The sequence below is a fragment of the Hypanus sabinus genome, chromosome 4 (genome assembly GCF_030144855.1).
Source record: "Hypanus sabinus isolate sHypSab1 chromosome 4, sHypSab1.hap1, whole genome shotgun sequence".
Lineage (NCBI taxonomy): Eukaryota > Metazoa > Chordata > Chondrichthyes > Myliobatiformes > Dasyatidae > Hypanus > Hypanus sabinus.
This window is the reverse complement of record NC_082709.1, coordinates 56,968,480-56,980,597: the sequence shown is the minus strand read 5'-3', so window position 1 is coordinate 56,980,597 and position 12,118 is coordinate 56,968,480. Positions and strand designations below refer to the sequence as shown.

Sequence of the window (12,118 nt, the reverse complement as noted above, 5' to 3'; positions counted from 1 at the left end):
TTTGATCCACTCCTATGCTGAACCCATTTAATTCAGGCCCATATGCCTCTTAGCCCTTCCTATCCCTGTTTAAAAGCCTTTTAAATGCAACAATTGCCTCCACCACTTCCTTGGAAGCATGTTCCAGATATCCACCACTCTATATAAACCTCAAATTTCCTTCGTTTCTTCTCCCTCATTTTAACCTTGTGCCCTCTAGTTCCTCATTCCCCCCAGGTAGAACTCGGTAACAACCCAAGAGAAAGGAGTGAAGCATAGATAGACTGATTGTCAAATACTCACTCATCCTGCCATGTTCTACCGCAGAATCACATACGTTTGAGCTCAGATTGAAGTGTAGTTGTCAATGAATGGGCATGCTTCATCCCTCTGCTGCTTGCATCAAGAGGTAAAGATAAAGCATGGGACCTACAGGCAACTTCAAACTTTAATCTCAAGTCCCAAGAGCTCCTACTGCCACAGACTCCGGGCCATTGCGTTAACTATGATCTTTGCACAAAAAGGGGATTTTATTTCCTATAATACTTCGTGGTGTGACTAACAGGGCAAATCATGGGTCAACAGCAAAATAAAAACTTGAGAGGGGTTTGGCAGCACAAAGTCATTATATATCTGACAATAGAGATATGATGCCAACAAAGCCAAGTCCAGTTTGGGTCAGGGTTCTACGCACCAAGGGCCATCTCCTCAGAATTCACTTCCAAATCTCAGACTAATTCCTCTCAAGAATAAGAAACTCTGCTTTAACTTTCCCAAAAGTTAAGTGATACAAGGGTATTTCCCTCAATCTCTTCCTAACAGTGTGAAAAGATAATGATGAATCACAAGTAGTAATTTGTATTAATTTCAAAATGCTTTATGGATTTGAAACTGCTAAATAATGTTTAGTTTTTCCTACTCTATTGGAGATAACCTCAGTACCTACCTCAGCTCTCTTAATCTTGCAACTGATCCTGAAAATATTTTACACAATTTTCTCATACTGCTTCAAGTTTTCAGTGGAGTACAAAAGTTCAAAAATGCTGAGTTTCTTTGCAACTTTATCCATCTGCACACATTTTCAGGAAAGTTTATATGTGAGCCCTTGCATTCTCCCTCACCCATACCTTTCAGAGAGTCAAATTAGTTTAATTGACATCCTGATTAGTACACAGTAGGCTGAAGTGCTTGTTCCTGTGCTATCATTTTTACCCCTCTATCAAACCACACACATGGGGTGATGGGAGGGGGAAAAAGAGGCATTGTTCCAGTCTGGTGGACTGACCTCTACCTTGCTGAGACCAGACAGCAGCTCTCAAACTCTTCTCTTACTTTCCCCACAGGACCCCACCAAAGAGTACCAGGCCATTGTCTCCTGCACTATTTCATCATGGCAGAACCATCTTTCCTCTCAGCCCCAATCTCCTGCCTCCCCCCACTCCCCAAATCCCCTCATACCCTGACCAATCAAGAATTTAAATCAATGTCTGCCTTAAATGTACATAAAAACTTAGCCTCCAAGCTGAAAGACTTTCCCTTTCAGCTCCTCCCACTTTCTCCAAACCGAAGATGTAGCCACGGACATTCACTTGGGCTACAGCTATGCCTGCTTCATCATTGGCTGCATGGAAATAGAGGAGTCACTGCACAGGATCGGAAAATGCAGCAGAAAGTTGCAAAAGCAGTCAGCTCCACCATGGGCAATAACCTCCCCAGCAGCAAAAGCATCTTCATCATCCTCAAAAAGGACGGTGTGTATGAGTATTTTTCCCTCAATCGCAGGTCCTCTTCCAGAACCCTGGGAGCTTGAGGGTTCGGCACAGTATCCTCGTTGTTCCTAGTAGTGCACTCTTCTGTACCAAGATCACAGATGTCCCAGGGATTTGTTGGAGCCACTTTCCCAGTCCATGTGTCATAGCTCCAAGTGCTCCTATCACCATCAGGATTACACTGGCTTTAACCTTCCAGGTCCTTTCTATATGCTCTTTCGTGCCCCGGTATTTCTCCAGCTTTCTTATTCATCTTCCTGATGTTACTGTCATTTGAGATGGCCACATCTATTACTATTGCTTTCTTCTGGTCTTTGTCCAATATTACTATGTCTAGTTGGTTGGCCAGTATCTGCATATCAGTCTGTATTTGGAAGTCCCACAGGATCTTAGCTCTGTCATTCTCCACTACCTTCTTGGTATTTCCCATTTGGATTTGGGAGTGTCGAATCCATACTCAGCACAGATGTTCCTGTAACAATTCCTGCAACATAGTTGTGCCACTCAGTGTATGCTGTCCCTGCCTGCATGCATCGTGCACCCTGCTACTATATGCTGGATGGTTTCTCCCAAAAGCATTATCGATTGGTTGTAGAAAGCTACCTCACAATTCTGCCCCCTTTGCCACTTGCCATGGGACTTAATCCGTTAGGGTGAACTCCCTTAATGGAGAATGCCTTTGTGTGACTTTGTCGAATGTGGGCAGGTTGATGCACAGGCAGCCACCACAGACGTGACAGATTAGGGCAAGGGTCCAGTGGCATGAAATGCAAGTTGACTAGGTACCCTTCACCGTCACAGCCTTCCTCTACCTTCACTGGCATTGTGATGTATCAGCATCTTCCATCAGTGAGGTCCCATGACCTTACCACCATCAGGCTCCGGATCGCTAGACTCCAGATGGCATCACTCTCGGGATCTCATAATCCTTTCCACCACGACAAGGCAGTGATCCTCAGAAGGTTCCAACTCTACAATGGCAACACTCCAACATTTTCTCTCCTAATGACGAATCCACCGATGCTGCATCCTACTCAGCTTAATTTTGTCTCCAACCTCTACTCCTTTCTCAATCTGTCTCCATCCCTGGATGGTGACTATCTACTGACATCTTTTACAAACCTAGTGATATTCACAACTTCCTTGATGAAACGCTCTTCCCACCCTATTACTTGTTTAAAAAATACTACTCCCTTCCCTCAGTTCCTTCATCTCCACTGTATCTGTTCTCAGATGAAGCTTTCCATTTTAGAACATCTGAGATATCTTTTTGTTCCCTCCAAGGAATGGGGTTTCCCTTCCACCATCATTAAAGTTGCCCTCATGCACATCTGCCCAAGCCCTATCCACCCACTATCATAAAAGAGATAGAATTCCACTTGCCCTTGCTTATCATAAGACAAATGGCCTAATTCTCTCCTGTGGCACAGTGAGTCTATTCCTTCATTTCTCATTTATTAATAAATTTATTATCCTGTTCAATCCCATTTACCTGCCTTCTCCCTGTAACCTTTGATGCCCTTAGTAATCAAAAACTCTGCTTTAAATATACCCAATGCTTGGCATCCACTACCATCTTTGTCAATTAAATTCTCAGATTCACCACCTTCTGGCTAAAGATATTCCTCCTTACCCCTGTTTCAAAAGGTCATCCTTGGGTTCTGAGAAAGTGCCCACCAGTCCTAGTCTCACCCACTATAGGAAATATCCTCTCCACATCCACTCCACCTAGGCCTTTCAATATGTGACAGTCTCCAATGACATTCCCCACCCCCCCCATTCTTCAACAATCCAGCAAGTACAGGATACTCGTCATACATTAACCCCTTTATTCCCAGAATCATTCTTGTAAACCTCTGAAACCCGCTCCAGATCTTTTCTTATACAAGGGACCCAAAACTGCTCATCATATTCCAAGTGCAGTCTGACCAATATCATATAAAGCCTGGGAATTACATCCTTGCTTTTGTATTCTAGTCCTCCCAAAATAAATGCTAACATTGCATTTGCTTTCCTCACCATCGACTCAACCTGGAACTTAACCTTCAGGGAATCCTGCATTTTCCTTTGCAACTCTGATTTCTGAATTTGCTCCCTATTTAGAAAATAGTCTACACTTTCATTCCTTCCACAAAAATGGATGACCACACCATACCATTCCATCTGCTACTTCTTTGTCCATTCTTCTAATATGTCCAAATGCTTCTGCAGACTCCCTACTACCTCAACAGAACCTACCTCCGTCATCCAAATCATTAACAAAATGTGAAAAGCAGTCCCGACACTGACTCTGTAGAATATCACTAGGCACCAGTAGCCAACTAGAAGAAGCCCTTTATTCCCACTCTTTGCCTCCTGCCAGTCAGCCAATGTTCTAACCATGTTACTATCTGTCCTGACATACCATGGGCTCCTATCTGTTTAGCAGCCTCATGTGCTTGTCAAAGACCTTCTGAAAATCCAAGTAAACAACTCCCCACTGACCATTCTGCCTGTTACTTCCTTTAAAAAAAACTGAGATTTCTCAAGCAAGATTTCCCCTTATGGAAATCATGCTGACTTCAACATTTTTGTTTTTAATTATGCGCCTTGAAGTACTCTGAAATCCTATCTTTAATAACGGACTCCAGTATCTTACCAACCACTTAATTCAGGCTACGTGGCAGATAATTTCCTGTCTTTTATCTCCTTCCCTTCTTAAAATCATGGTGTAATGTTTGTGCCTTTTCAGCCTCTGGAACCATGTCAGAATCCAGTGATTCATGAAAGATAATTACTTATGTCTCCACAATCTCTTCAGCTACCTCTTTCAGAAACATGGGGTAGTTCATTTGGTCCAGGTGATATATTAACATTCAGACTTTTCAGCATCCTAACTATCTTTTTAGTAATCGCAATTACACTTCTGCCCCTGACACTCAAATTTCCGGCATAATTCTGGCTTCCACAGTGAAGACTGACTCAAAAGACTTATTCAGTTTGTCCATCATTTCTTTGTCCCCCATTACTACCTCTCCAGTATTATTTTCTAGCAGTGTGATATCCACTCCCTTTTTCCTTTACCTCTTTACATATCTGAAAAAAACTTTTGATATCCTACCGTTAAATAGAATAACAAACTGTTTAAATGAAATACAGTCAGCCCTCCTTATCTGCAAATTCTGCATGCGCAAATTCAACTAACCGCAAATCGCGAAAACCCGGAAGTGCTCTTCCAGCACTTGTTGTTCAAGTATGTACAGACTTTTTTCCTTGTCATTATTCCCTAAACAATGCAGTATAACAACTATTTTACATAGCATTTACAAACCCCATTTCCAGAAAAGTTGGGATATTTTCCAAAATGCAATAAAAACAAAAATCTGTGATATGTTTATTTAACCTTTATTTAACTGACAAAAGTACAAAGAAAAGATTTTCAATAGTTTTATGGACCAACTTAATTGTATTTTGTAAATATACACAAATTTAGAATTTGATGGCTGCAACATATTCAACAAAAGTTGGGACAGAGGCATGTTTACCATTGTGTTACATCACCTTTCCTTTTAATAACACTTTTTAATCGTTTTGGAACCGAGGATACTAATTGCAGTAGATTTGCAATTGGAAATGTTGTCCATTCTTGCTTGATATAAGACTTCAGCTGCTCAACAGTCCATGGTCTCCGTTGTCTGATTCTCCTCTTCATGATGTGCCATACATTTTCAATAGGAGATAGATCTGGACTGGCAGCAGGCCAGTCAAGCACATGCACTATGTCTACAAAGCCACGCTGTTGTAGCCCGTGCAGAATGTGGTCTGGCATTGTCCTGCTGAAATAAGCATGGACGTCCCAGGAAGAGACGTCGCCTTTATGGCAACATATGTCTCTCTAAAATCCTAATATACGCCTCAGAGTCAATGGTACCTTCACATACACGCAACTCACCCATGCTGTGGGCACTGATACACCCCCATACCATCACAGATGCTGGCTTTTGCACCTTCTGCTGATAACAATCAGGATGGTCGTTTTCATCTTTGGCACGGAGAACTCGACGCCCATTTTTTCTGAAAACTAGCTGAAATGTGGACTCATCTGACCACAGCACACAGTTCCACAGTCATTCGGTCCATCTGAGATGAGCTTGGGCCCAGAGAACTCACCAGCGTTTCTGCATTGAGTTGATGTTTGGCTTCCTCCTTGCGTAATACAGTTTCAAGTTGCATTTCTGGATGCAGCGATGGACTGTGTTAAGTGACAATGGTTTTCCGAAGTACTCCCGAGCCCAGGTGGCTATAATTGTCACAGTAGCACGACGGTTTCTTAGGCAGTACCGCCTGAGGGCTCGAAGATCACGCGCATTCAACAGTGGTTTCTGACCTTGCCCTTTATGCACTGAGATGTCTCTGAATTCTCTGAATCTTTTCACAATATTATGTACTGTAGATGTTGAAAGACCTAAATTCTCTGCAATCTTGCGTTGGGAAATGTTCCTTTTGAAGTGACTAACAATTCTCTCACAGATTTTGGCACAAAGGGGTGAGCCACGACCCATCCTTGCTTGCATCCTTCGATGGATGCTACTTTTATACCCAGTCATGATACCTCACCTGCTACCAATTAGCCTGTTTAATGTGGAGTCTTCCAAACTGGTGTTACTTGAATATTCTGTGCACTTTTCAATCTTATTTTAACTCTCTCCCAACTTTTGTTGAGTGTGTTGCAGCCACCAAATTCTAAATGTGTATATTTACAAAATACAATTAAGTTGGTCCGTAAAACTATTGAAAATCTGTTCTTTGTACTTTTATCAATTAAATAAAGGTTCATGTGAATTAACATATCACAGATTTTTGTTTTTATTGCATTTTGGAAAATATCCCAATTTTTCTGGAAATGGGGTTTGTACATTGCATTAGGTATTATAAGTAATCTAGAGATGATTTAAAGTATACGGGAGGATGTGCATTGGTTATCATGGATCGGGATCGAAAAAACTTGGAAGTTCTCTTACTCAGAAAGTCGGAACAGGTACATCCGGTATTATTTAGCATCAGTCAAGCGTTTGTCTTAGTATATAGTATATATTTTTCCTTTCTTTGCACATAAAGCACTTAAGAACGTATGTTTCAGCGCTGGGCTCGGGAACTTCTTCCTGAGTTCGATCCAGTGACAGGCCACTATCGAGTGTGCTCTCCACCGTGCTGGGTTGATGTGAGGATCAAAACTCCAAAACCCAATAATTAAACCACTGTGTTGCTTAGTAATAATTGTTTCTTTCATCGGGGCAGAGCCCTTCAAATGCTCCATTAAAATTGTTCCGATTGTTGACCGACTGTAGCCTAAAGCCTTTTCAATGACCGATAGCATTTCACCTCTTTCCGATCGCTTTATTATTTCCACTTTATTTTCAATCGCGATCGTGATTATCTTTGTGAACAGAAACACTGCGGATTCAGAGTTCTACTGCTGGGTCCTAATGTCCACCGCACTGAGAAACGTTAAATAAGGTCTGGGGTTCCGCTGGGTCCTAAGATCCACCACATTGAGACTTGAGCATCCGCAAATTTTGGTATCCGCGGGGGGTCCCGGAACCAATCCCCTGCGGATAAGTGGGCCGACTGTACAGAACAAATTACCAATACTAACAGTACTATAAAACTGTATTAGTTCCTAATAGTTATTCATGGAATAATTCATCCAGTTTACACTGTGTTCTTTTGACTGTAAATGAACAAAATCAGTGCAGACACTTGGTTCAGATGGACTGCCTTCATACAATGTTTTCAATGATCGCACTCTCTAAATTTTCATTTTCACTGTAACTAACATTCAAGATGATTGTCGATAACTTCAAATTCTTGATTCCTAACTTGAAACTACTTCACTACTTCATTTTCACTTCTGACCGTTTCTGGCACCTCCAAGTCTGAATGCTTTAAACCAGTGAGCTAAACAATTCTGTATTATCTTACTACATAGTTCTCACCAACGATCAGTAACAAAAATCACAGCTTTTTGAAAATATACACATGCAACTGAGACCATTTAAAAACTGCTCACTTGAAGCACAACGTAGTGTCTAATGGCCACACAAGCGCACATGACTGACGCTGTACAGCAATAGTCTCCTGTCCCAATTAAGTAGCATTGCATCCCAAATAAACAAAGGGAAACCCAGCCATTTCCTCAAATGGTGTTTGTTCTTTAAGAGTTGTCCCAAATAAGCAGCTAGCCCAATTAACCAAAGTCCACTGTATTATATGCCCTCTCTTTTGCCTTGATGCCATCTTTTGACTTCCCTTGTCAGCTTTAGTTGCCTCATCTTCTGCTTCAAATATTATAACCATATAACAATTACAGCACAGAAACAGGCCATCTCGGCCCTTCTAGTCCGTGCCGAACGCTTACTCTCACCTAGTCCCATTGACCTGCAGTCAGCCCATAATCCTCCATTCCTTTTCTGTCCATATACCTATCCAATTTTACTTTAAATGACAATACTGAACCTGCCTCTACCACTTCTACTGGAAGCTTGTTCCATACAACTACCACTCTGAGTAAAGAAGTTCCCCCTTGTGTTACCCCTAATCTTTTGCCCCTTAACTCTCAAATCATGTCCTCTTGTTTGAATATCCCCGACTCTCAATGGAAAAAGCCTATCCATGTCAATTCTATCTATCCCCCTCATAATTTTAAATACCTCTGTCAAGTCCCCCCTCAACCTTCAACGCTCCAAAGAATAAAGACCTAACTTGTTCAATCTTTCTTTGTAATTTGAGTGCTGAAACCCAGGTATTACTTTGTCTTTGGGATGTATCTACTCTGTGCCTTCCAAACTGCTCCCAGATCTACCACCTATCGAGCCTCTGTATCTAGCAATAACTCTCTATAACTTCTACAATCTCCAAAGGGGTCCTACTTCTAAGCACATCTTTCCCTGCCTTCTTCTCCTCCATTTTCCATAGGAATCCACTCCCTATGTGACTCCCCTGACTACTCGTTCTTCCCCACTGATCACCTTCCTTGCACTTATCCCTGCAAGCATGGCAAGTGCTACACATGCCCCTATACCTCCTCCCTTTAAACAGTCTTTCCAGGAGAGGCAACACCTCAGTCTGTCAGAATCATTTATTCTACACAGCACAGCCTCCTCACGTTAGTGAGACCCGATACAGATACAGCCTGCAAGTGTCACCATGCTTCAGACACCAACATAGCATGCCCACCACTTCCTCACCCCTACAGAAACTGAAACTTGATCACCAGTGCTGCACAATGTTATCTGGCTGCTGGGCTACCATACTGCCACGATGAGGCTCAACTCAAGTTGGAGAAGCAACACTTCATCTACTTGGGTAGCCTCCAACCTGATGGCATGAACATCGATTTCTCAAACTCCTGTAATTTTCCTCCCTCCCTCCTCCTCTTTTTCCATTCTCCATTCTGGTTACCCTCTCCCCTCCAGTTCTCTTCCCCCCCTCTCTTTTCTATTGTCTGGACTCTCCTATTTGATCCCTTTTTCAGGCCTTTACCTCTTCCACCTCCCACCTCTCAGCCCCTTACTTCATGGACCCCCCCCCTCCACTTTTCCCCTCACCTGGTCTCTGCCACCTTGTACTCCTTCTCCTCACCCTATTCCAATTTCTACCCCTCTCCTTTCCAGTCCTGAAGGGTCGCAGCCTGAAATGTTGACTGTTTATTTCCTCCCCCAACCCAATGCTGACTGTGTTGCTCAAGATTTCCAGCACCTGCAGAATCTCATGTTTTTGAGTAATTCTGTTGTATATCTCATCCACTTCCCTTCCCCATTTTTCTTCCACAATGCATTACTACACATATGATAAACTGCATCTGCCCCATCCCTGGTCATTGTACATTCTCTTTTAAGTTACTTTTGACATCAAATAGACCCAACTGCAAATATTTATTAGAAGTATTGCAAATCAATTGGCCATGCATAGTTATCCTACTGTTGGGGGTCAATTATCCAAATAATCTGTTCCTTCTCCACAGATGCTTTTTATTGACCTTTGATAACAAGAGGCTAAAAACTGAATCAAATATACCCCTTACTGAGATTAAGAATCTTTACCACATGGTTTGAGATGTGATAAGTTAAGTAAAATACTAGCTTGGTTATCTGCTCTGGTAAGAATGATTAGCAGTGGGTAGCTTGTTAACAGTGCAGAAGCTTTTGTCTATCCATGTAATACAAACAAATACTCACCATCATTTTGTTGTTGCTGAAGGTGCCTTCATAGTACAGGCCAAACTGAGTGACCACAACTCCATTCCCGTGGCGAGTGTCATCCAACCACATGCCCATGTACTTCTCTCCTCTGTAACGGGGGGGGGGGGGGGGTGTGGAATTTAAGCAAATTTGTTAATTGGAATTGAGATTGAACAAATTCTGGCAACATTCATAAGGATTTAAACAGAACAGCATACAAGTCTATCAGCACATGATAGGTAGGATAGGTAGGAAAGGTAGATGCATGTTTGGTTGAGTACTTTGAAAAGATCTAAACACTGAAAATCATGCAAAGGGAAGCAGGCAGCACAGGGGAAGCATGAACAAGCAATGCAAGCACAGGATTATAAGATCTATTTTATCTTGGTCTTCCTCTAATGCCAAAATCACCACACTTAGCAGTCCTTTACTACATAAAAACATGATTTCTAGTTCGTGCGAGAATGAACCTACGTTACCAAGTAGCATCATTACATGGCCTGTTTTTACAATTTATTGCACTTCCCAATAACGAAAGTGTGATTTGGAACTCCAACTGAGAAAAGCAGTGGTACATCATAATTCATTGTCACCCAAAGACTTGTAACTATAAATCGAACTTTTAACATGGGAAAACATTCATCGTTACGTCACAAATCTGTAGCCTGCCAAATAAATGGACAGCAAGCCAAAAGAGGTCCGCCATAATTTAAAGCATGACTTTTAAAAAGACTGATCAGATCAGTGAATTTGAACTTTATGGTGAGTTCAGCAATGTCAGTGGCAGGGCAGAGGAAATTGGAGATGTTCAATGACACAGAGCGAAGTTGGGATAGGTGGTGGGTATTGAGAGGCAGCAGAAAGGAAGGAAAAGTCTGATATAGACATTGCAGTGACGGATTGGCTACAAAGGAGAACTACAAGTGTACTGATGAGAATTTTAGACAGGCAGCATTGAATGATAGAATGGGATTGTAGGTCAGAGAGAATAGGATGATAGAACATTGAGAGTATACTTCCAGCCTCTCTGGCACCAGAGCTTTGGGCACACTGAAACTTCCAGAGTTTGGTAAATAAAAGGACAGAATAGAATGAAATTGGAGATAACAACAATATGGATGACCTTCAGGAAGAGATTGGTTAATGATGAACAGATTAAGGTCACAACTTCGATTCCGAGTCTGGCAAGAATGGGGAAACTCAACACCGTGACTTGTTGGCATAACTAACGCAGGTGAATTAGAAAGAAATGCAAAGCTATGCATTCAGAAATATTTGAACAGGAGGAGGAAAAAGCCAGCATGGAACTTAGGCAATGGTGTGGACTGGTTGGGCCAAATGGCTGGTTGCTCTGCTGTACTTCTATGCCCATCTATGATATTACTAAAGTGGAAGAATGTGACCTCTGTAATGGAGGGTCAATTGGTGCAGAAGGTGCAAATAAATAATCTCAAATTGAGGCAGTTGGGGTGTAATCAGATAAAAAGCCCATGTTGAAAATATTCTTTGCAATGAAGGCTCAAGATGCTGATGGGGGAAAAATCCAGAACCAGATTTCAAGTTGTGGCATTCTACAGCAAAGTAGACTTTATACTTGCTCCAAGATGAGATTCATAAATATGAAAGGGCATCTCTATTGCAAAGATAGCTTCTGGACCTCCCATTGCTGTTGATTCTTAGACAGTAGTTGATAGTCTGGGAAAATCCCTCTCAGCTGAACAATGAGTCTCACTGGTATGCTTCAAAAAGGGCAAGAAGATTGTTTATCATGCTCAGAATGTCACATGTAACTTTGGTTGGAGACATTTCTGTGATTTGCTTAGAAACCCAATTAGCAGCATCCCAAGAGGAAAAAGATGGAGATGATTAGCAGATTGTCAGAATATTTTTAAGAGTTTTTTTTTTAAAAAAACGTTGGAAAGCTCTAGTTTCAAGTGCTTTATCTTCCACCCTTGTGGGAATGCTTACAGTCAACATCTCTTCCACTCCAAACAGTCAGCCAAAGAGATTCTTCTAGTGCATTGTAGTTCTGGAGATGAAACAGTATTTTTGAGCAATGCTACCATCCACGCCACCACTTCCTCATTCTTGTTCCAGTCCTTCTAAATATATTTCACAAAGTATTTCAAATCCTCATTCACACTCAGGTTG

General features: G+C 41.8%; 1 protein-coding gene across 1 annotated transcript in view; it reads right to left on the bottom strand.

The window, feature by feature from the left end:
- Nucleotides 1-12,118, bottom strand: part of als2b (alsin Rho guanine nucleotide exchange factor ALS2 b) — a 155,336-nt gene that overhangs the window by 26,670 nt on the left and 116,548 nt on the right. The window contains exon 21 of the mRNA XM_059967134.1: nt 9,965-10,076. Coding sequence (XP_059823117.1) covers nt 9,965-10,076 — 112 coding nt within the window. The remainder of the gene's footprint in view (nt 1-9,964; nt 10,077-12,118) is intronic.